Below are 26,303 nucleotides of genomic sequence, written 5' to 3'. Positions count from 1 at the left end.
TGTGTACAATGCCTTGCCTGAGCCAGATTTCTGAAGTTCCTGATCTATCTGTGGCCTCCTTAGTAGGTTACTCCATGATGCAGGTGATGGGCACAACCTGAGCAGGATAAATCGTTCCTTGTCCGCAGAGCAGGTCATCCTGCAGATTCCACGGCCCACGGCGACAGGAGAAAGGCCAGGCAGCTGGCCCTGCAAAAGCCTCTTTGTTTATGACAGACCCTTGTTGTCTAACATCAAGTATAACATGACTCACTTCAGGGACACACATTTGAGGGAAGTCACAGAAAAATTAACTAAGTACTGCCAGTAAAAACATGGGTGTACTTACTCTGGCTTTGTAATGGTACAAAGCGTGTCAGCGGGGTACACGCTTTCCAGTGTGATCATCCCTCAACCCTCCCCAGACCAAACCAGCTCACTCTGCTTCTCATGCTACAACACTCATAATCACAGCATTGATCCAGCTTTCTTTGTCAAACAACTTGACAATAACCTCATCGTGGATTCCTTCCTTTTTCCATCCTTAATTACCAACATCGCCTCGCCACATCATCAGACTGAGGGCATCATTGGCTTAGTCTGTGTAAAACAAAAATACAGCCTCACCTTCTTTTTGTAGGTGTTTGTCATCCTATACATGCTCCTGTCTCTCTCTACTGAACGTCTTCCATATCTTCAACGGACTTCATCATCTTATGCTTGCAGAAGTCTGCTTTTTCCATGCTGCCCTGTGCACCAGAGCTGCCCGACAAGCATATTTTGTGGCTTTAAGAGAGGGTTTGAAATGTTTCATCAGAGGACTGGGATCCAAACCCCACCTTTGGGTCTCTTTCCACTTAAAATGAAAGAGTGAGGGCAGGTCTGTCTTGTGTCCAGAGCCCCAGATGGCGCAGGTGCTACTTGCACGCAGAGACGCTGTGTAGAGTTGCCCATCATCCCAGCAGGCGCAGGGGCCCTTGTCGCTCCCCACATGGCAGTTCCATTAGACGGCCGTTTAACTACTGGGCTAAAAACACGAGCCGCCCTCCCTCCCCATCAAAACCCATGTGCATCTTTCAGCAGCACTGATAATTAATTTTGTCAAAAAGGTTTACAACAGCTCTGCCTTTCACCTCACACGTTCTGACTGGGCATATGTGGACTGTCATGGCTGTCCTCTTTCAAATCTACTCTGGAACACCCGCTTTCCTCGAGGAGCCATTGCTGCATGCTTCTATGCACCCCTCTGTGGTCCCCCAGCACCTCCATGCTGGCAGCTGCCTCCCCTCTCACTTGGTCTGAACTCCACCGCAAAACTCTCTTGGGGCAGAGCCGAGCCCCAGGCCGCCATTTTGAGCCCACCTGAGAAGCCACAGATCTCACCTGACCCACAGCGTGGCTGCCCCGCCACCCCCCTGCCCCTGCGTGAGCTGAACAGGGAAGGGCAGGGGCTTGCTCTCTCTCTACTCCCAAGCATGGTTTTTAGCAGTGGAGTAGTTCCCCAGAAGGCAAAATTAGTGATTTACCTGTTCTCCTCCTCACAATGCAAACATGCACACCGTCCCAGGCGTCAGCACTGTGGTTTGTCATTTCGTGTAGCAACTCCTAACCAGGGCCTTTTGTATTTCACGGCCCTTCACTCTAGAGCAAAAGCCAGAATGCTTAGCTGACACAAAAACCTAATTTGTCTGAAAAACTCTGTTCATAAAGGGCATATCTCAAGGATATATGTACCCCAAAGTTACGATCAGAAGTCTTATCAATGATAACCCCGCTGGGTTTGCTGGTGCCTAACGCTGTGTAAGCGCGAGCTCCCACCCGGGCACCCTCCGTGTGCAGAGGGCAGGCAGCTGCCACAGCCAGTGCATGGCAGCCCTGGGAGCTCGCCAGCTCCAGCTCCTTTTTGGCTGAATGGTGGCATAAGTCTTCAGCCTCCCATTTCCAGACACTTTCTAACTGCTTCCTTCATGCTATTTTATACTTTCCTTTCAGTGATTTAAATTTTCTATGACATGTTTTGGCACCCAAAAATTTTGTGAAAAACTAAATATTCCTGTTGCAAATAGCCTCCTCTTAAATCTTCCTGTTTATTTCCCATTCTTAACAGCTCATGTTACTAATAACTTTTAATATCACAGAGTAATAAAAATATTGTGTAGAGCAAAGACTTTCCCCACATCCCAAGCTCCTGTGACCCCATGGGATTTGCCTGCTTGCACTAAAGGACAGACCGAGAACTTTTTGATCCTCTCACCCTATTTAGAAAGCAAGTGTGGAAGTTAAATGCTTAAAGAACTGGGAACACCGCAATCACTCACAGGGATTGCACTTTGATTTTAGCAGGCATACCATAAAAAATTGACATGGCTGACAAAACAGAGAGTGAGTTTGCTGAGCCACTTAAAGCGTCTTTAAATACCATCAACTTTCTCTGCTTAACACTCAATATTCTGATTTTTAAAATACCGATTTAATTTTTTGTCAGTACAGCATGTCCTTTACTAGAGCTGGCAGTTTATAGTAACAGCAGAGCAAAAAAGATGCTCCATCCAAATATTTTTTAACCAGTTCTTCAGATATGCATGCCAAAATAACTGGACGGAAAAAAAATTGTCATTTTAAAAAAGTGCAAGAGTAACACTTTCGTGCTGCTTTTCTTCCTCAAGTATCTGCAAACCAACTCCTCGTTATACTTTTCCTGGACACAGCAAAACTGCGGTGCAGCACAGCACCGAATGCCAGGCGCGCGAGACTGGCTGCACAGCAGGCCTGGAGCCGCCTCGGCGCACATCACCTTCTGCACGGGTTGCAGTGAGTCCCTGAAGGCTGCTAGCAAATGAGAGACTATGAAAATGTAATTTAAGCTGTAACCTTCGCTGGGTAGGTGAAGTGATGTAATTTGATCTTTCTTATGCAAAGAATTCAAACAGTCTAAATGCACACAAGTCTGCAAGGGTGGGTCTAGGGCTGGAGATCTGGGAATACCGGACAAAAACCAAGCTGCAAACAGACTTCCAGCCTCATAAATATCTGTTTTACAATTACAAAGTGACAGCTGTGAAAATGTACCAAAATATTGGCTCCTTTTCCTTTTATATTGTCTTGAAGGGAACACTGTGATAAATTTAATTCTGTTCGAAATAGAAGAGCTCTGGACTGTGTTTTTCCTGAAACTGGCACTTGGTATTTTTTGACTCTCCAAAATGTTTGCTTCACTCACAAATGCCTGGCAGAAACAAAGACACACAACATTGATGCTTCGTCTGTAATACGGTAAGACTCTGACTTCTTAATGTCCAAAAATATATCACAATTTGTCAGCTAATAATCACATTTTAAAATTGATTCCTCATACAAGACACTGATCATGCTTTCACACCATGTTTCAGTCAAAATACAAATCCTGAAGGTGAAGAACAGCTCCGGTATCTTTACACTGCGAGTCAGCTCTATGGAGCTCATTTCCAAAGGAAAAAAAATTGTCTCAATGCAGAAAGTGAAATACGGTTGTTGTGAAGCAGTAAATCCATTGCACCTCTGTGAGCTGTAAGTCATGGGCAGCATGTAAGCTTACAACTGCTTCTCATTAACAGCCTTTTCTGTACTGAAGGAATCTTAATATTTAGAAGTGATCATTAAACATTTTAGATCCCTTTCTTCAGCAACTCTCTGTTCTGTGTTAATAACCACAACCTTTGAATAGCCCAGGGAAATAGCCCTGGGTTGGCTCCCCCAGAGTGCCCATAAAGAATATTTTTGCACATGAAATACAGGAAAAAAAAAGCAATAAGCAGGACAGTAAACACCCAAATCCTTGCCCTGCTGATACGTGGCCAAGTTATCTGCTCTAGCACAGGAAGACCCTTCAGTAATGTAAACACATCTTGGCCTTGCTCACGCGTCTCCAGTGTACTTGCAGTGAAGGGTACGAGAGCCCAACGGAGCCCTGCTGCTTCAGCCAGAGGACCAACAGCAGACCCTTCGGCTTGACAGCGCTCAAGCCAGGCTTTGTGCAGGATGGGACTAAGTCTGAGTCTTAGCATTGCAACAGCTAAACTCCTGCAGGATCAGAGCTTTAGACTTCAAATCAGAGTGAGGAACAGCAGCATTTAACTACATATATCTACTGGTTTCTGCAAGAAGCCACAATACTGAGAAGCCAACTAAAGATAAAAGAACACAGAACAGAGAAAATGGAGGTGGTCACACAAAATAAGATCCTGCCTTAACACACACAATTCCCACTGACGTTTATGGGACACAAGGACACAGCACTGAGACAGAACTTGATCTACTGGTGTTGGCTCTGCACAACTTCAAATAAATGAATCACTGCATCAATTAGTAATAAATTGATATATACTTTATTATGCACAAGAGACTAAGATGACATGACACTGTGGTTATCAAAACTGTACAACTATGCATTTCCACAAGTCTCTGAAATACTGAATGTAATATGAAATACAAATGGGGTGTTCAGACTGGCCACAGGTATTAGCAAGCAAATTTCTCCCATTCTTTGATTTGAAAAACCATTTGGCATTTAGATCTTAAAGAAATGTACTTATTTATTCAAAGGTGAGAATATTGTGTTTGGAATTGGTCGGAACATGGCAGTGAGGACCTGATAATGCTATGTACATCCCCACAAATCACAAACAACAGGGCAGAACAGTCACCTCACATGAAGGGCTGTCAGCACAACCAACAGTACAGTCTTCTTGTGAAGCATGAGGTAGATAAACATAACAAAAAGAACAGTACATACAGGAAAGAAATGGTTAGAAAAGGGCAGGGGGAAGGTTACAATCATCAACATCTACAGACATTTTGCAAAATCCATTCCCATGTGGAAAATGCTACAAAAATAGCCCAACACAGAAAGATCTGACTTCTTGAAACATGAATATAGTGATGTCTAAAACCAAACGCTGTAACAGGTTAGTTAGTGATTAGACGACGCATGACATAACGAGCAGTCTGCTTTGGAGTTTAAGTACGTTACTAAAGCTTTTACAGACAGAAGTTGTCCCTTTTAAGCCCAATCCTCCCATTCTTATGTAAGAAGTTCCTTCACAGTCTATTCCATCACACCAAAATTTATCACCGAGTCCACTCCTCCGAAGCCCCGCTTTAAAGCCCTCCGCTGGGACAGGAGGGTCTTGCTGGCCTTCCGCACCCCACGAGTATCTGCCATATGAAGTCCAGCACGGCGAGACCAGGTTTGACAGAGGTGGGAACCAGTGGCTTTGCGGTTACGCATTCAGGAGCCTGCCACACCACACAGACTTGCAGTAGAGACGAATGGCTGCTATAAAAGTAGAGCTTATAGGTGTATCAGTACTCTGAACTGCAGGCAGCTTAACAGCTGCTGGAAAGTACTGTACATTCTTGTAATAAAGCTATTAACTGGGAATGCCCGGGTTTGGTTCTCTCTCTCTCTCTCTCTGAAGCAGAAACGGCTGTTCCATCTGCTAAGTAACTACATATAGTTTTGGTAACCTCCAAAAGACAATTCAGATTGATTAAAATTTCTCAATTAAATAGCTGAGGACACCAAGTTCAGTAAATTTAAATTGTATTTCAAATACAAGTCAACAAATCAAATCTTTGATCTTTATATAGTTTTGGTTTATCCAACGGTAAATATAAATCTGTAAATTATTTTAAAATTAGAGTAAATTTTTCATTAAAAAAACATTGATAATGCAGCATGTTTCTCAAAAATATACAATTATCTATTTTACATGAAAGTTTTCAACCTGTCCATCCCAACAACCAAATCTAATACTTCCTATGAGAAACTACTTAATAAAATATCTGAGGAAGGAAAGGGTTAAAACAGGGCAAAGATTTTACAAAATACGTAAATTTCACAGTAATTGAAATTAAACATTTCATATAGAGTAACTTACATTTATCTAAAACATTTAAATATATCTTTATACAGAAATTTAATGTAGTAAAATATAGCTATGATTGAACTTAAAGACTCTAGTCTTCTTTGAAGACATCTTTAAAGACTTTACACATAGAATATGCTTATACAATACATTCTGCTGAAGGTTAGGCAAAGCGCTTTCTTTTCAACCACACAGGTAGCACATTCATCCTCCCGACACCTCGTAACAGAGCCAATCCTGCATACCCTTACGCATGGGGATAACTACGCTGATGTGACAGCCCTGTTGATGTTACCAGGACTACTCTTGGCCTGGTAACATAAAACACTTCTTGCACATGTAACTCTGTACACTGACTATCTGCATGGACTCTGAGAATAGCTATAATGTGTAGAGCTGAGCACGGGCTTGTACTAGAAAGGACGAGGCGCGTAGTTACTCATATGCACAACCGTTTGCAGGATTAGTAACAGATTTGATTTAAAGTGAGTAATATTCCACCTGATCCTGGGCACTTACATCTATTGCGTATCTTGCACTTCGACCATCTGGCATCAGCAAGGCGCAAGTGTAGAATCAGCAAAAGAAACCTGCAGCTCAGACTTCAGAGCAGACTATCACTCTAGTGTAATGAATTCCCTTCTCCTCTTGCAGAACACAGGTAACCTCCACTAAAATGAATGAAAGTTACTTATCTCGTTTTTAGAGGAAAACAATGCTCATTTTTCCCTCAATGTAGAAGGATCAGTAGAACACATTACAAAGTGGCAACTTAAAAGTCAAACGATTACACATTAAAAATGTCGTTTTTAGTTTTCATTTGGCATCGCCTTGGAAGGTCAAGATATGCCAATGACACTAAAAAATACTGTGCCAATTAGTACCTTTCTGCCATTTCCATGTTCTGACACTGCTTTGGGACTATCCAATCACTATGTTGATACAACAGTTTGACACAATTACACAACTATCTTAAGAGCTTCATTTTGACAGGTACTATTCTGCACAAACAACAGGCCCTACAGTACTTTCTTTGTGCCCTCAAAACCATCTCTGATTTCAAAGGGAATTTGAGCTAGCTAAAGGATGAGAACCAAATCACCTTTTTAATCTCCTCTGTCTACCTATTATAAACTTAAGAGATAGTTGCTTTATTTTTTTAGAACATATATATATATATGTGCATGATATATTTTACGTATGGAAGGAACACTGAGCTAATTTCCCAGTTGTTAAAGTGGTAAGTTAGGCTCTGTACACTTAGGTATACATCTATTTGCATAAAGCCATTGCCATTAAAGGTACACACACATCTAAGTTAGTGCACAAGAACGTTATTTGTCTTAACGTTTGTGTGTGCCTGTATTTGGTATAGTAGATTAAAAAAAAAATCTCTTATTAAAGAGCTTTGGCCCAGAGAACAAGAAAGGGAATGTTAGAGTGTGCTCTTCTCAATTAGCAAACTGATGCATATTAAAACAAAAATATCTGGAACAAACCTGAAGCTGCAAACATGACAGGAAAGCACATGAGATACTGTAGCGGCAAGCATAACAAAACAAAGGTTATTCAAAAGTGGCTAAACATAGCTGAAGTAATAAAATGTTATTAACCAAAGACCTTGAGGTTTTCTTGCTTCGACAAATAAAAATCCTTTGACCTAAGATAATCTTTGTTCTGCTTATCTTGTTGAATTCCCTTTGTGAATACCTTGTATCAATGAGAAGGTTTAGGGAAAGAAAAGTTGTATAGACAAAGCAGCATTTTTCCAAACTGGCATAGATTTCACATTGAGGGCCCACGGACCCCTAGAGCAGGTTGCAGTACTGTAAAATTAGTAGCTTTGTCACATGTAGCATAACATGCTATAGAAGATCCAACAGGCTGTGTTTACCCATGCATTGTGTGCATATATACACACTCACACACACAGTGGCTTCCCCCCTTAAAAAGAATTCAGTCTTTTTTTTTTTTTCCTTCCTGTAGAAAAATCCCTCCTCATTTTCTTCAAAAGCAACAAACCAATCTTAACTTTAAACAGCTGATGTCCACACACAGTCCTTTGAACCTATGCACTCCTATGCTGCTCCTCAGCTGTGTTCCCCTGCAGTTAGGTGGCACTGCTACTAGAACAGGGGGTGCTCTGCGTGCTGCCAATGCTGTGCGCTGCACTGCTGTTCTCAGAGGCTGGTGGGGACGTAGGGACCTGCTGTCTTCCTGCTGTTTCCCCTGACGGAAAGGAGAGAGAAAAATTGGGGTTGGGAGAAGGGAAATTGAAAATGTTAGTTGTCACAGAAAACAATAATCCATTCCTTCCCAGTCTTCCCCTTCCAGTGGTTTGTATTTCCATGCAATGAATAGCTTGGGTGACAGACCTCAAACAGAGTACTGCTAAAAATGTTACTGGACTTTACCACCTTAGAATTGCTATGCACATGGGAAAATAATACTGTTGTTTTCTTAAGCATTTTAAAAGCAGCTGATAGAAACTGCCAGGTTAGACACTGTCCACCTTCTGCTGTCAGCTGTCACTCAAATGGGTCCTGTTACATGACTCAGACCACTTCATAGCTTTGCTGTTTTATGGAAAAAAGCCAATGAAATGTAGGCTTTAGGTTTAATGTCACTTTACAGAGCAGCATATTTACTACAAGTGGAGCTGGAGACAATGTTCTTCAATCAGCTGGATACCACACATCCTGAGACATGGCCAGTTTTCTTCATGCAGAAAAACAGGCTACTCTGCAAGCTTGACTTGATTTACTCTCAATATAACATGCGGCAAGGTCCCCTACAGCGCTACCACAGTATGTGTAGCACTTATCTGTACTGAGAACAAGTCTCACCATTTCTTGTTAATTTTTTATTGACGATAAATTAAAAGCCCTTTGTTATGTGGATTGCCAAATCAAACACTACGAGTTAAAGTCAGATTTATGGCTCCTGATAAAACCTAGATTTTTGTCTGCTTTCCTCACACCCCTTCTGCACCTGTGGCTGGGATCATACAGAAAAAAAATCCAGCTCTCAACCAGCACAGAAGTAAAAATTGCGCTGTTACGTAAATGCCCAAAAAGATCATAATGCGGCCATGTAGGAAATCGTAACTGTGGCATTTTTTAAGTTAGAGTGCTCAAATCTGCAACCTTAGCAATATTACAAAATAGTCTCTTCAAAACAGATGGCAAGACGAAGTTTACGTAACGCACACTGTAGCAGCCCCCTCCCTTGAGCTCATCTCTTGGAATGTGAACCTGCGATCTCAGCACAGTAACATGGACGGACAGACGGCTGCTGCTTAAGCTGCAGACCAACCGTGGCAGCCAGCACCAGCACGGTTGCTTTCCCAGCAAAGGAGAAAGACGGAAATGTTTTGCTGGATTATGAGCAGGAACAACTGGGAAAAAAATCAAAGGCTGGTACATCTCCTGCCTCATGAGTTTATAGTGATACAGATCTCCTGCTTCATGTTGCCCTAGGTTATCCGAAACCTGATGCCATGGGCCAGGTTTGCAGAGCCCAATTTTTCCTGCTTGCTCAGGATTTGGTAGAGCTCCCGTTCCGCAGTGATTGCTTCAGTGACAGGTTGAAGGCTGGAGGCACAGCCTGTATCCAGAGGGTTACGGAGCAGAGACGAGCCAGCTTCCTCCCGCAGGAGCTCTCTGGCACATCCCCATGCCCGCGTGCTGCTGCCCAGCTGCCAGAGCCACGAGCTCTTCGGAATGCAGCGGTGGCGGAAGCATGCCTTTAACGCTTTGTGTCTCGGGCCAGAAAACGTCCTTCTGCAGGCTGCTCAGTATGCAGAGGTCTGCTACAAACACGAGAGGTCTGAGGGTTTCTCACAGCAGAGGCTGCAAGTGCTCTTTGCAATGGAAACCAGTGGGTTCACTGCTAGCTTGCGCCACAGCCGCAGCTGTAAGTGCACGTAAGGCCCCACAACGCACAGCTCTTGCCTTACACCCCACTGGTTTAGGAATGGGGTGGAAAGAAGGGATGGGACAGGACAGAAAAACAACAAACTAAACCACTAAACCACATCGCCCAGGAGGCCAATGAAACGATTAAAAAGAGGGTCAGGATCATGCTCTTGAATTCAGCACTAAGTCCAGCATTTACTTTTATGAGCAGATTTTGATTCTGTTTTTCCCAGTGAAAGAAACAACTACGTAGCTCGTCCATGAGCAGCGGATTTCTGCTCACATGAAGCAGGTCAGAATCTACTCCCAGTCATCTTGCAAATAAACTGAGTTTCAGCTCTAATTTGCATTGGAAACAGCCTTGGAAGTCACCAGAACAAACTGTATCATATCAATGTCTGTATCACCCTGCTATAAAAGCTTTCATCAGCCTTGTTAGGATGTTTTCCCCTCCTGACTTGCTCCCTTCTCCTCCAGTTGTTTGTGTACAAGTCTTCCTTCCTTTGTACTCCAGGATATATTTATTAAGCCAGTGATAAGCAAACTCCCTTTCATTAAAACAAAACAAGCGAACGCAAACATCAGAGAACAGCAAGCCGGTGAACCCCTACCCCGGCAGCAGGAGGAGAAGCTGCCACGGCCGCGCAGAGGAATGGCGGCAGCTCCCCCAGCGGGGCCCCTGGCCCCCGCGCCCTCCCGCCGGCTCTCCTTGCAGCTCCGCTGTCACCCATTTTACAAACCACATGATTGCACACAGCTTTGCGTCAGCCTCGGCATGTCAATACAATCCGTATGCATTTAACCATAAATTCATTTATAAGCAAAACACATGCTGTTTTTCTTTGTGGCAAAGCGAGGAGCGCAGTGCCAGAGTCCCCATGCGAGCCCAACAGCTCGCTCTGCTCCTCGGAAAAGCATCTTAGGAGGCACCTTCCCTTTGGTCTGGGATGGGAGCACCCTTCCCTCCGTTGCAATTCAACTGTCTCTGCAGCACCGCACTTCTAGGGCATGACCAGCAGCTCTGATACACCATGATCACTTGTTGAACAATAACAAGATCTCAATGTCCCCAAGGAAAAAAAATATCCAAATCACACTGACGTTATGAGCACAGGCTAGCAGCTACATTTGGACTGGCTGATTTTTCCTGTATTTTATTTCCTTGACACCTAGCTAATCTGTAGTGAAGTTTTTTTTAAAGAATATTCATGAAAAGGATGTAAAGAAATGTAAACTATCACTGAAGAGGCATTCCTCATTTGTCTTTTTAATGTAAACAGCTTCATGTATCTCATGTTGCTGTGTTGCTGAAGGAGAACTGCTCAAAATGGACATGTCTCCTCTATTGACAGTAAACAAGCTTTTACCCAGCTGAATGAGACAACATGCGCTTTATTATTCACACTTAGGAAAGCTGCCAGCTGTACTCCCTGTCCAGGAAGTCTGAATGTTTGCTTTTCTATCTCCATTTGCCAAATATAATTGGTTGCTATGTCAGTTTATTTTAAATCAGATCCCATAAAAAAGGGAAAAGTGGGGGAGGAGGGACGCTTTTAACTTCTCAGATTTTGGAACATTTTATCCTCGTAACTTGCAACACTGCCTGGAAAAGGAAAGCACACTTTCTAAGAGAATGAAGCAACTGATGTTCTCTGTAACCGTTTACTTGGTTTAGCAGTCTCATTAACTAATCAGACGTGCACTTCCCTTCCTAACCATAGACAATTATCCCTGTTAAGACAGATATTACACTGATAGATATGCTGCTCCAGTGTTCTACAACTCGCATTGTAAAAATTTTTTTCCTAATATCCAATCTAATCTGCCTCCCTCTATTTTAAAACCATTACCCCTCATCCTATCACAACAGGCCCTACTGAACAGCTTCTCCCCATCTTTCTTGCAGGCCCCCTTGAGGTACTGGAAGACCGCTATAAGGTCTCCCTGGAGCCTCCTCTTCTCCAGGCTGAACAGCCCCAACTCTCTCAGCCTGTGCTCATAGGAGAGGTGTTCCAGCCCTCTTATCATCTTCGTGGCCCTCCTCTGGACCTTCTCCAGCTGGTCCATGTCCTTCTTATGTTGGGGGCTCCAGAGCTGGACACAGTACTCAGGTGGGGTCTCACCAGGGCAGAGTAGAGGGGGAGAATCACCTCCCTCGACCTGCTGGCCATGCTCCTCTTGATGCAGCCCAGGATGCAGCTGGACTTCTGGGCTGCAAGTGCACATTGATGGCTCATGTTGAGCTTCTCGTCCACCAGCACTCCCAAGGGCGGGTCTCAATCCATTCTCCGCTCAGCCTGTATTTGTGCCTGGGATTGCCATGACCCAGGTGCAGGACCTTACACTTGGCCTGGTTGAACTTCATGAGGTTGGCACGGGCCCACCTCTCCAGCCTGTCAAGGTCCCTCTGGATGGCATACCTCCCTTCCAGTGTGTCGACGGCACCACACAGCTTGGTGTCATCAGTGAACTTGCTGAGGGTACACTCTATCCCACTGTCCATGTCGCTGACAAAGATGTTGAACAGGGCTGGACCCAACATGGGGCCCTGAGGGACGCCACTCATGACCAGTCTCCACTTGGACATCGAGCCATTGACCACCACTCTCTGAGTGCAGCCAACCAGCCAACTCCTTATCCACTGAGTGGTCCGTCCATCAACCCCTTAACATCAAACATCTTACGGCATCTGTACTCCATGTTCAATTGTTTCAGAGAATCTAGAGTATTCTAAAGCACAATTTTTATGCTTTGGCAGAAATTTTTCATGACCGAAAGGAGCAAAAGCCGTACATGAAAAAAAACTCAACACAACAATCCTTGTTCAATATTTGGAGATTACATTATACTTATTTTGTGGTTCTTTTCTGCTATCAATTGTTTGAGGTTTTAATGTTAACAGCCTATAAAGATGAACAAAATGTCAAGGTTGCTCCATGCTGGAATGGGCCTGCCAGTAGAGACATACTGACAAAATTATATCAGCAAACCTTCTTACTACCGGCCAAAAGGTGGCCTTTTGCTGTATTGCATATAGCACTACAGCAACAAAAATACCTTACTTCACACATCCCAAGTTGTCATTCTCCATCAGCAGTAGCTTTTGTCCATGCTCTGCATATCACCAAAATCCAGTTTTAGAATGAACTCACATTTTCCAATCTTTGGTCTAAATCATGTGTTAGAAACCCACTGCTACTTACAACAAAAGATGGGATTTCACAACACAATTCAGCAAGCCATGAATTCTCTAATGGCAAGAGACAGCCACTCTACACATGAAATTTAGATTCTTTTTCCCACCCTTCCCTCCTTCTTTTAACAGAAGTCTGCAGCCAGCACTAAAATGTTTCCACTGCAGCTAGATTATCTTGTCTGCCTCAGCAGTTGTCCTCTAAGAGATCGTCCTTGCCAGAGCCTCCACTGCACTCTGCTGCAAGTTGTTCTTTGTAGATACAAGACACTATGCACAGGAAAATTATGTGCACAAGAACATAGGTTGACTTTCATAAACTTTTGAAAATCTGAACCAGATAGCTTCCTAGATATTTTTTACCATTTCTGTGATTCTCTAATCTGATGAGTTACAACGTCCCCTTCTTTGCTTTTCTTCTCACTTATTACTTTTTGTCTGGCCTTTTTCTCCACTCATTTTCATCTCTCAAACACAAAGCCAGAGCAGCTGCCCTGTCCACTACTTGTACGTGGTCACTATGACTGATGTACTTTGTTAACATAATTCTTTTAATGGGATTGGTCCAAGTCTATTGTTGCTGAAGGATTTATCATGCTGGCTTCCCAGTGTTCCTCGACTACTCTGGCACACAATGTGTGTCTATAGATGATTCTGTACACGAACAGAGACTGAACTTCCACAAATGCAGGACCAAAGATATTAATTTAACAATTGTTTAAATTTTTTGTTAATAAAGGCTACTATTTGGAAATTATCATCTTAACTTACACATTTACTCATTGAGATTGCACTTACTCTTCTTCCACAATGTTTCAGCAGTATGAGGCAGAATTATACTATTTATACATGTTATCACAACCTTTAAATTTTCCACATTTGCCTCAATTCCAAACAAGCTTCATACACAGCTGATGCATTGAGAAGTATTAAACTGCTTATACAAAGTGGTTGTACTGCCAACTGGAAAAAAATCCACAGGGTTTTTTTTTTTTTTCCAAATTAACATAAGCTCCTTGATCATAATATTTACAGAAGCTGTGACCCGATGGGACCAGATTCTCTCTCTTAAATAGCTTCTATGAGGTTTCAGATGCTGCAAAAAACCCTGCAGTGGTCTACGGGAGAATTCCAGTGCTCCAGAGCAGCACCAGCTTGGAGTAATTGACCTCACATTCTCCCCACCTCCTAGAGATCTTGGTAGAGTCTTGCGAGGTCAAAACTGGAAGTAGTTGGGCGTCCAGCATGCTGTAGGAATCCTAAGATACCCCATAATCCACAAGCAGTCAAGGTCAGATGCTGCAAATCAAAGCCCCATCAGTGTCCGGTCTTTGTCTGTACCATCTTGCAGATTACATGCAACAGAAAGCTCCCGAAACAATACTGCATTCTTGGAATACAGCATTGTACTTCTGTTTAGTTTAGTACGGAAAAAAATTCTGAGGAGATACTGAAATATTATCGATGCATAAAGACTGCACTAATTCAGGCAGATTCCTGGTTTTCTGGTTGGACGTAATTAAGTGAGATTACACACTACTTCTACCAATTTAACATAATAATGGCAGAATGAAGCAATAAATAATCGGGGCAAAAATTCTATGTAATCAAGGCCCAAGAAACATTTTCAAGTCTAGTTATATTCAGAATACCTCTATGTAAATACGGCATTCTTTTGTGTGTGACCCACTCCTTGTACTCATCACATCACATTCCCAGTCACATCAGCCTAATTTAGTAACTGCAAAACATTTTTTACAAAGGAGTATGTAAACCAAAATGGATCCATTCACTGAAATGTTACCTAAATGTGAAATACAGAGATGCTACTAATGATAACGTACAAGCCAGGAATACACAGTTTCACTCACGTCCCAGGTGAGTTTTCAAGATTTGCATTTAAAATTATTTTAGCTAATTTAAAATCATGTTCATAACGCGTAACACCTCCCTTTAGGGAAGGGTGGGTATCAATCCGCTGATACACACCAACAACTTCATGAGAGGAGTTGCTGGAAAACATCCTAGTAAGAACAGAGAGCAAGAAAAAAAGGCCAGGATAGCCATTGCGGGCCCCCTTCCCCTTCCCTTTCCTCCCACCGTGCAAGAGTTTAGATCACACCACATGTCCTGAAGTATGATCTGCACTGAGGTCTGTAAGAGCCCTCAAACTTACCTGTGTGAGAGTAGATAAACCAGAGCGCTCCCGTTAGCAGGGCTCCAATTACAAATGCCGCAAAGGCAATGCCCACGACAGTCAGTGTGTCCAGACCGTAGAACACAGCTACAAAGGTAAATACACATAATGAGGACTTTTTCTTTTGAGTGACAAATACCATTTTACAAAAATCCACCCTTACACTGTCATGGAAAAGTTTTTTAAAAATTCATAGTTAATTAAGCACCATTTTAAGGAACAGACTAGCACATCTGCATCAAGGAAATAAAATTGATGCTTTCAGAGCCTGGCTTCAGTCCAACCAACTGTTCCACATCACAAAGCAAAACCCCAGCTCAGCACACCCAAATCTGGAAAACGTTGCAAAAATTAAGCATTTTCAGTTAGCTGTTAATAACTTGCTTTCAATTAAATATCCATTTATCTTAAAAATGTGTTTTAGAAAGGCCGAGATTTTTGGCAAAAGACGCTTTTCATTCAAGCGTTTCATTCAACATTCAAGCAAACTTTCCCCTACATCTCCTGCAAGTTCAGTTTGAAATCTAGGTGGAGAACGGAACTGCTGTTAAAAGGGAAGAGATGCCAGCAAAAAGTCAGCAAAAACATAAATAGAAACAATTGTTTTCCACATTTGGCAATGCTTTCAATAACTGAAATTAATTCCAGAACACAAAAATAGAACCACACACACATGCAAATCACTATACAGGGGAGAGGCCCTTTTGTAGTACCATTTCAAGGGTAACAGTGTCTGGTTCCTGGATGTATTGCCCCCCAATGTTAACCATCCAAACAGAGCAGCTTTCAGCTTTTTTGTTTGTCTTTTTGGTGATTAGAAATACCTCAAAAATAATAAACACTCTTTTAGCAATCATTTGGGGAAATTCCTTCTTACAAAACTGATTTCTAGTTTCAGTATTTTTAATGTTTCCCAGTGCACAAAATGGCTTAGGCCAGTGAACAACATTTTACTGACTAAGCTGGCCAGGAAATGAGCTGACTGGATCTTCTCAGTAGTATCCTTCAGTGGAATTTCAGTTCTCAAAATACAACCAACACCCTCACTTTATATGTTCCTGCATCCAGTAGATGTCCCTGCGGACATCCCTCAGCCCAACAGCTCCCGAGATCCTCAGGGCTATTCCCCTTTCCTGCTTTTGACAAATATCTTCTCCAGCAGTTCCTGTTGGCAAGTGACCAAGTGCCCGTGACCAAGTTTGCATATGCAACACCTGACAGACAGTGGCTTAGGAGGTTTTTCTCCCATTTATTCTATGAGACTATTTCTAATTCCTTTGGCCCCATTTTAAATGCAAAAAGAAAAGACTCTTCTAAACTCAACTGTTTTTTCCACAAGGCACCAGCCAGTGTACTCTCCTCGCAGGAGGAAACTTAGTGGAGAGGAGAAAGTCACACGGAGGCTGAAGTGGCAGAAACATAATTTCTCATTCCCCTCGCTATTTTCAACACATTTCGTCCCATAGACATAGGGACAGAAACAGAGGAAAAAACCTTATTTGTACTTCCTCTTCTAATCTTCCCTTTTCTTCATTCATTCCTGATTCTGGCTACAAATGATATTCACCTTCCTGTTTATTATTGTCTTCTAGTGCTGCTTCTCTCCTTTTCTTCCCTTCCTGGGTCAGTAATTGACCCTGGTTAATTCACTACACCAAGACAACAAAAAAAAAAGAAAATAATCCATATCAAGCCAGTGATCTCATCTAGAGCATGATCCATAAGTGCTGGTGCCAGAGTAACTGGGGATGTGGCCAGCTGCAGTGAAGGGTAGGAGCGAGGCTTGGAGTAGGACACAGGAGCTCCCTAAGATGGCACTGCTGCTGAAACCCTGGTACTGGGAACCGGTGGCCTCAGGACAGAAAGGGGAAATAACAGACACACACCACCAAACGAACTTGCTAAGGCTGAAACCCTCAATGTTGATTTTCACAAATTTTCACAAATTTGATTTTCACATACACAAAAGGCCACAGTCCTTCTCTCCAAACACTGATGGGAATCTCTCAGTCAGCAGTACAGTCAGAATTCTGTTCTGTCCCAAAATTTAACACACACACACACTCAGAAAGCTTGAAGATAATTTTCTTCATTGATCTAATACTGTCTAACAAAAGTTTAAGGCTTAAAAAAAAGAGTGGTTTAAGAGTTACTTACGTGGCTGTCTCACATTTGGCTTTGGAAGGGAAGGATCTAATTTAAAAAACAAACAAAACAAAAACCACAAAACATTAATCAGAGTTCCACATACGGCCTACAAACTGTGCAAGCAACCTTTAGGATCTGATCTGACAGAAAGACATTAATTGTAGATTTTACAAATCAGGAACTTCAGGAAAACCAGCCTGAATTCAATAATCTTGCTCAGCTCAGAAAAAAATCTATTCATATCTTGATCATTCCTCAGGGGAACATATCTACAGTATAGTTCATGCATCGTATATTTTGCTGGCAAGTACACTGCAACCTTTCCCACCCGGACGTCATCAGGTCTGGCCCACAGTAACTCTGGTTATCCCTATGCGGAGGTCTTAAAGAGCACAGATTGCAAAGGCTGTTTTAAGGTGATTACATCCATCTGACTACTCAGTAATCACAAACATGAGATACCAGCACGTTAAATCACACACACAAAAAATTTAAATCAAACACTGGCTATCACCTCTAAAGAAAAGTCAGTATTATGGCATGATAGACACTGCTCTGTCCAAATTGCATGAATATGTGCCGATTCACACATTTTCCTGAGTCGTCCTTGGTATTCTGTCTTGGAAGTTGGGTGGTTTTTTGTTTTGTTTTCGTTTGGTTTTTAGTTATATATAGGAAACAAAAGATCATAGCTATTATATTAAAGCTATTGTTCTTGGCAAGAATATAAAATACGATCATCATTATCAGAATGTAACAGATAGAGACAAGGAAACATGTTAAAAAACGAATAATTTTCCCTTCTTTTGCTTAACTGGCTTCTCTTATCTTTCTCCAAGAATGCCACCTCAAGCAGAAGAGCAAGAGATTCTGGCTTCAGACCCAAGGACCTGTTTGGTTAGCTGCAGTTTGCTTCTGGATTGCGCAGTAACCTAGAGATCTCATTTAAATTCCGGCATATCTGAGTGTGTTCAGTGCAACAGCTGTAAAAGGATTTGATAAGACAGTGTCCCAGTATTTGTTTTTGTAGCTTTAGCAACTGAAAAAAGAGTTTAATTGTTATGTAAACATAGCAATTTGTCTCTCAAAAATACTGAAAATAAATGTATTTATTTAAAGTATTCTATGCTTCTAACTTCTAAAATCCAAATGGCAGCACTAAACTGCCAGCAATATCCTATAAATATCTTATAACATCATTAGGCTCTGAGACTCATGTGCCTACAATAGCAAAAAAAAAAGCATTTTATTCTTAAACTGCATTACTGTCACTTGTTGTAACACAAGTATCTCTTCCAGATCACTTTTGTCAGGATGGTAGGAAGCAGGTGGAACAGTAGTAGGAAGCAGGTGGAACATAGAAGGGTGTGTGGGTGTGCAATGCACAAATAAGCTGGAAAGTCATCAAGTGCACGTAACACCAAAAACATAACTGGATGTAAGGTTTGTGAGGAGGGCTGGACTGAAACCAAGGAGCATTGAACAGCACAAACATGGGTAAGGGCACTATCAGATTGTCCAAACACTCCACTAGCACAGCCCAAGTGCCAAAAAAAAAAAACCAAACAAACCACCCTTCGGAGCTGAATTTTCCGTGCTCATTCTGTCATTGGCTTCTTTACAGAGAATATAAAGCCTGCTAATTAATGATAGGCTGTGTAGCCCATTATCAACTCTCTCCAGTCATCCAGTTCTTACATGTATTTGTATGTGGTTTGCTCAGAGCAACACAGAAGCAGTGGGAATCCTTGAGGTCCAGGAAAAGCATCTAATTTAAAAACATCAACAGCCAGCCTTTAGAAGTCATCATGATTTTCTATACCTTCCTAAGACAGAGGCACTTATTAGCTGCTCACTTGACCTCCTTTCTATGACCTGTCTCCTTCTGCTGTAGAAAAATAATCTAAAGTTTCCACACTTAGCAAAAACCTGAACAATGACATTGGTAGATTATTTCAACAGAAGAACATGTGTTTTCTAGCATTTAAATAGCCATCCATGTGCCTTTCCTTAAAGTGAGGGAGAGCATGTGTGTGAAACGTAGGAATGCAAAGGGAAAGAATGCAGCATGGAGTTAGGTTTTAGACACTTCCATTGGGATCTACTGCAATGGTGTAGGCAACCGAGCTTGTAAATAGCTAAGGAAATCAGGAGGGCAGGAAGACTTAGTCTCATTTAGATATACAGTTGTGATTTCTATTACAGTCAATGACAGTCATAAGCTTATGCCTGAATAAAAGATGACACCTTTGCAATGACCAGTTTGTTCTGACTTTTGAAATGCCAAGCACGAGACCTCTACATTTGGCTTGGAGAGCCGATCCAACGGCAGTAACTCACGGAATATGGTTTACAACAACGAAAGCTGGCCTGTTCACATGAAAGGAAATGCAGACCACCACCTCTGAGATGTAAATTCTCCTGTTCAGTAATGCAATATAATTTCTTCTCCAAATCTGAGGTTCACATACTGGCCAACAATGGCTTTTGGCTTTCAGAAAGGGGTTGCTTGATTCAGTGCAGAACAACCGCATACCAACAAAGCTACGTTGTTAACGTGCCACTTTGTATTATGTCTGAAAGCTGTGATATGCTGGGGAGTTTTCCACCAAACATTTCACAATTAGACTAAATCACCCACAATGCAACAAAATACTCTATCACACTGTTGTCTTGTAACTAATCTTTATAAATTTAGCTCATCTTTGCACACTAAGACTTTGTGCCTCTGACAAAGACAACATTCTGAGTGGAGCCCGAGATGGAAGCCGCACACAATGCTCCACACATCGGAAGGGCAAGAGAGCTCAGAGTATGAGCCTGTTCATTGAAAGCTGAACTTCAGTTGCAGGATTTACTCATTTCCCACTACGGAAAAAAAAATCAGAGCTTTGCAAAAAGAAAGAGTGCAGAATGAGGCCCAAAACACAGTTTTAATTGTACCACACTGACAGATCAACTACTTGCCTTTAATTCATAGTGGATTTGATCTGTAATAACAAATACATAGAAAAACCCCCAAAAGATTACTGCAGAGTTAAACACAAACAGTTGCTGCTTATGTCCCCTAGTAATGCTGTATGGTACTTTAAACTGTTCGAAGACTAAAAACCATACACTGTACAACAGAGGTTAAAGGACTTCTGATCCCTATCCTTTTGACATTCCCCAAAAAGCTCTCCAAAGGTCAAACAGCCTTTGGACACAACTGGAATTCCGGATGTGTACGTGAAGTCACTGAAGCTTCTGATCAAACTTGCATGCTAATACAAAAAATATCCACACATACATTTTCTTCTATGAATGCATCAAAACATGACTGATGTTATTTTCAGAGAGATTCACTAAGTAAACTTTCAGTTTAAATGAAACTGTGAAAATGGTTCTTATTTCCCATAGCTCACAGGCCATATTCTTCAGCTAGAATACAGTTTCATCACGTTGTTTGGCATTATCTCATAATGCTCTTCACCCTTTCTGACTCCTCCAACCAGTTACTATCCACGCTTGTGATTTTTTCCATAAAAATTACATAATCAAACAAGCCCCACCAAAGTGGAGCTGAAATACCTTTGTGCATCTCATCTTTTGCTCTTAATAGCTTAACAGTCTAGTGAATCTCTCTCTAGTGGCCACCCCTCTGCTTTACAAACATATCAGGCTTTAGCGTCCTCAACACTTCCTAATTCCACTACTATTATTCCTAAATATATATTTATAAGCACAATAAAGAAATTATACAGAAGGAGCAGAGCGCTGCCTTTGATCTTTGGGCAACAAGAAGTTGCTGGAAGTGCTACCGCTATATTCATAGTTCTGAAACCTACACGGTTGTGCAGTATGGTATTCCTTTCTGAATGCCTGACAAAACCACATCTCCGGAGGTCAATAAAGAGAGTTAAAAAATGGCAATGAACCGCCATGATGATGAAATGTCTAAACAAATAACACCTTACAAAACACAGTATCACCACAAGATTATATGATGCCACACACTTGGAGTACTCCCTCATTTCAAGCAGCTGTATGTTATACAAGATAATACATATGGCTTTATTAAACAGTTCAAGGTCATTTTCATACCTTCTGGTTTTCCTTCATGCGTTATTACAACAAGAGGCTTGGTGAAGGTTTTCTTGTTGTGCATCATGGCCAAGATCATATCCACATTGAGAGAGGTGCAAGCTTCATCAGGAGGAACGCACTGTGAGTGGAAAAAAAGTGTGTATGAGGTCAGAGAGTCACCTGTCTGCCAGGACAGCTGTGCCAGCTGTCCTGTTGCCTCATTATCAGTTTTATCCTCTATTATTTACCTCCAAACAACCCCATGTAATGTACTGGCAAAGTTAATTCTTAGCTGTGCTTCAGGTCACAACCTTTGCCTTCATTAAGGATCCCCTAATCTGTATGAGAGTGTTACCATTGAACTTAAATGGTAGTAATTATCTTATTTTAGGATAAATGTTTCTCAAAAATCTGGTAGTCAAAACTGTAGTCACCCACACATACGTTGATCAACGATGGCAAATTATCTTTTAAAAAATACATTTTAAGGGGGATCTGCATAAACCCAAGTAAAATAAACTCCGAATTCTAAGAATACATTCTTTAACAACTAATTTACAGCCATTTCCATTAGTTATAATGCAAAATTTGGCAATTCTCTTTTGTAACAATCAGATTGCAGTATTATCTGATGTTACACATGGAAATTAAAACAAACATTGTTTGTGCCAAGAGATGGATATGATATGGCTAGCAAAGATAAATCTGAACCACTTGCGTAATAAAAAGCAATTTCTATTTTTCCCATGTAACCACCTAATGAAATTTAAACAGGAACTGTAAATTATGCAGTCAAAATGCACAGCATCATAACTCTTATCTCTTAAAATCTTGAGCCTAGAGATATCATGTTCATTACATCAATTCCATAGAAAACCGTTTATTCACTTCAAAGTTCAGATGAACGAAATATCTTATTTTCACCTAAGTCAGAAATTTAGACTTTAATAAATTACTGACCTTCGGCAGTCCTTGAGTATCTTTGTCTTTATTTGTACACAAAGTCAACTCGCAGTGAAGAAAGAGCAGTGAGATGTTGAACATTGGTTTAAACACAAAACTAAATCTTTTTTTGTCCTTCTGTGCATAGGGTATCGGAAAGTTCACCTTCTCAATGCTGTAGAATTTAACAGATTCATCTTTAGGACAAATGTTTTCTATAATGGTGTAGTCAGACATTCTATCTGGATTTGAAAACGGGGAAACAAAGCATGTTTGAATGGCAAAGCCCAAGGATCTGTCAGCTTTAGTCACAGACACCTGCATTAAAAAGAAAGAAATGGTAAGATCTCAGGAATGACATTTTTAGTTCACATTTAATTAACATTTTATTAACATTTTCAACAATTTTTAAAGCAGTTTTCCAGTGCCGGTTCCAATTTGAACGATTTTGAAGGCTAAATGTTAAGGGTAGACTGTCAAACTGAGACAGAAAACTCAGTGGTTTCAAAACCAGCAGCTGTTTAACAGCGTAACTGTGCATAAATACAGCAATCCCTTATCTTTCTGAAAGCAGATGAAAAACCCAGCCCAGATCAGACACACAGTTAATGACTGTGACTGCCACCTGAGAAGGTGCTGCTTCCCTTAGACACACAAACTGTAACAGAGCTGTATGGAAGACAATTACTAATTCCATGTCTTTGTATCTGCTTGAAACTTTAATGAAAAAAAAAGGAAGAGAAAAAAAAAAAAGGCAACAGACACAACAGAGAATCCGCCCCCAGCCAGGAGAGGAATGCAGAGGGAGAAAGGAGGTCATGGTCTGACGTGTGGGTGGCATTCCTGGACTAGGGGGGCAGGGGAGCCTCCTAAAAGCCATAAATGATCCTTTTAGTTTATTGTAAGTCTGAAATTCATACCCTTTTATGAAAAATAATTAAGACTGCAAACTTCCAGGACACTGATGTTGTTCAGCTGGACGGGAATGCAGACAAGAAATGCTACAGAATAATTAGGAAAAAAAAACGTAAATGGAATTTGTAACAAATGAAGCATGTTGCTTTTAATAAACAACAGAAGTGTTGTGCCTAACCATTAACACTGCTTGATGAAAACAGTTCCACAATAAATAATTTCCTTCTTAGAAGAAGTGTGCCTTAAAAGTGTACTTCATCCATATGTGCTGCATGTATATTTTAAGGAAGTCTGCCAAATTTTCCTGTGGTCTATGGTCTATACTGAAATTTTTGGATGCTATCAGTTGTATGGTAAATAAAGGTATTTCATTTTCTCTCTCTTATGTAAACAGCAATCAAATTAGAGATTAAGGGATGTGCTGAAGCATCTAAGCAAGAAAGATCAACTTCTAAAACAACAGAAATAAACACAGATGAATGAAAGTCAAGCCACAGATACTGACAGGTAAACAAGCTGATGCTGTAAACTAGTTAAAAAAGAGATTAGGGCAAGGAAGACAGGCATACTACAGTATCATGAAACACCATCGGGTAAATAAAAGGATGAATGATATCTTAAGGAATTAGGAAATAACTACAGGAGGAAGGTGACACCAAAATATGATAAGAAAATGACAGTAGAGAACAAAGAAAAAAAAGCCAAAAGACTCAAATATAAAAAACATTTTTAGCAGAGAAGGAAAAGGGAGATATAGTTCTCACAGATTATGACCCAAGTATTTTATTGACCAAAAAACCAAAATAGATTTGTTAATAACAAAAGCAAAACAGAAACAAACAAACAAATTGTGTCAGCTAAAAATGGTGTCACAGAACTTCAAAACTGATACAGATTTTCCACTGTGGAAGAAGGAGAAGGAGAAAAACAAAGCTTTCTGCCAGGACAGGTGATGCAGAAATCAGAACATCTGTCTAAATAAACAGCTCCAGAACCACACAAATCCAGAGGGCTTCAAGCCAGGGGGACTTATCCCAGATCACTGAAGGAAGCAGCTGTTTTTATCCAAATGAGAAAAATAATGTGTCTTTTATAAACATATTCTTATCTGAGCATGCCATACTTTCTTTTTGCTTCAACTGTCTTAAGTACTTTTCACTGGATAGAGAATGAGGAAGAGACACAATGCACTGGAACAATGAAGAAAATTGCACCAACGTCAAATGGACCACTATGCTTATCATGTGCAACGTGGGCTCACAAAGACGAGCTAACTTGGGCAAGAGAAACATGGCACAGCACTGCTTCAGTCAATACACTCATTTTTGTGGTCTTACAAGCCCATAGCTCACCACTCACGATTTACTCATCTATAAACTGGTGATACTACCTCATTGCCAATGTTGCATTTGTTCATGCCTACCATTATTTGAAAAATGTAAAATTCTGTTCACATGACTATCTTTAGAAATACTGACTGCATTGGTTTGAAATTCCCCAGATTTCATAAGCAACTTAGCAACACATGGAAATATTACCAGGTCCAAAATGCACCTGAAATCAAGGGTACCTGGCTGTTGACTTGGCTGGTCTTATTTATCTAAAGTCATTAGATCTCTTGTGTGATAGCATTCAAAAGGATTGTAACTGGTGTTTGTAAGTGAATCGGAGAGAGAATCTGTATTAACTTTGTAAGAGGACACTAGCATATGGAAGACAAATACTTGTAATAATTTTTTTTGCATGCCTACATCTTTCAGATGAGGTTCAGCCATTTTACCCAATAAAATGAACCCTGAAGAGTTCATCGGAAAATGCCAGTTCAGAGCAAGAGCTCAAAGACCACCTTTACATCTTGCGCAGGAAAGCAGATTTGGCAAGAATGATCAATTTATCTTGTAGTTAAATTAATCCATTTTGCAGGAATCCTTTGGTTTTGATCCAAAAAATTGTCCTGCTTCTAACCTCACAGTGTCTGTTCTCTGCTGCAAACAAAGTACCTACCTATCTGTCCAAAGCAACTGCAGAATGAGACTTTTCAACTAACATGAACAGATTTGGCTCAGTTGCACAGCCTTGCAAAGTATTTCCCTTAGTTTGAAAGCTTTTTTTTCAGTTTGTTACCTCTACATATATTGGGCCATTCTCAGCAACAGAGAAGAGTCCTTGGGAGGGAGCAAGGAACAGATCTGTTTTGTACAGCTCCATGTTGAAGGTCACATTGGTGATGTGTGGCTCGGGAGGCCAGAACATGCCTCTGTCATCCTCGGGCTGGTGCAGCGTGCAATTAAACTGAAATGAAAAAAGCAATACAATAACATCCTGAGTCAGGAGTGGTAGCTGAATAAGGACAAATTTGGAGTGTACAGTACAGGCCCACTCACGTTCCATCTACTTAGTGCAAATCTTCAGCAGGGTTACAAGAAATAGAAGTGAGAAGAAACGTGTTAAAAGACAAATTAATTGCTATACAATTAATGCAATTTATGTAAAGTGTCTATTACAATGGGCATTTCTCTATTGTCAGGTGCAAACCCGAGAGTAACGTACCGCTATCTCAGGCCAGCTGGAGAAAGTAACGTCTCCCTCATCAGCATCCCCTGGAAATCCATTATCGCCTGATTCCATGTCATCATCATCAATGCCGCTGCTTTCAGCTGCTGATGACAGCTGAATGACAATCTGCACAAAAGGTATTGCAAATGCATAAAATTAGGTGATAACTGATCACTCTCTCTTCATAATTATTATTTTCTTCTCTCTTCAGAACAATGCAAAGGCCAGAAGATGCACACCAGCTAAGCAGATGGTCAAAGCAGGTCTTAAACAGCCTTGTGCTGAACATGTAAGATACGCAGGCTGTATTTAGAGAACGCCCCTTAGTTTTTTTTTCCATAACTCAAAGCCAGCAAAGACCCAGTCTGGGTGCTGCTGTCTGAATGAGCAGCCTAACATTTTCATTCTATTTCTGGTATTTCTATAACCAATACTGAAAAAAGAAATGACTTTCTGAAGTGATTTTTTGCAACTTACAGTTTTCT

General features: G+C 41.2%; 1 protein-coding gene across 3 annotated transcripts in view; it reads right to left on the bottom strand.

The window, feature by feature from the left end:
- Window positions 1-4,320: 4,320 nt before the first annotated feature.
- The window catches only part of TGFBR3 (transforming growth factor beta receptor 3), a 118,830-nt gene continuing 96,847 nt past the window's right edge, over window positions 4,321-26,303 (bottom strand). For all 3 annotated transcript variants that reach the window (XM_086754123.1, XM_086754122.1, XM_086754124.1), the window contains 7 exons: window positions 25,813-25,944; window positions 25,387-25,554; window positions 22,366-22,665; window positions 21,424-21,544; window positions 17,350-17,385; window positions 15,172-15,279; window positions 4,321-8,114 (listed from right to left, as the gene is read on the bottom strand). In XM_086754123.1, coding sequence (XP_086610249.1) covers window positions 7,996-8,114; window positions 15,172-15,279; window positions 17,350-17,385; window positions 21,424-21,544; window positions 22,366-22,665; window positions 25,387-25,554; window positions 25,813-25,944 — 984 coding nt within the window. In that variant the 3' untranslated portion in view covers window positions 4,321-7,995. The remainder of the gene's footprint in view (window positions 8,115-15,171; window positions 15,280-17,349; window positions 17,386-21,423; window positions 21,545-22,365; window positions 22,666-25,386; window positions 25,555-25,812; window positions 25,945-26,303) is intronic.

This window comes from Chlamydotis macqueenii, chromosome 8, assembly GCF_036417535.1.
Source record: "Chlamydotis macqueenii isolate bChlMac1 chromosome 8, bChlMac1.mat, whole genome shotgun sequence".
NCBI lineage: Eukaryota > Metazoa > Chordata > Aves > Otidiformes > Otididae > Chlamydotis > Chlamydotis macqueenii.
The sequence above is the reverse complement of the archived record's forward strand: the minus strand, read 5'-3'. Positions and strand labels throughout refer to the sequence as shown.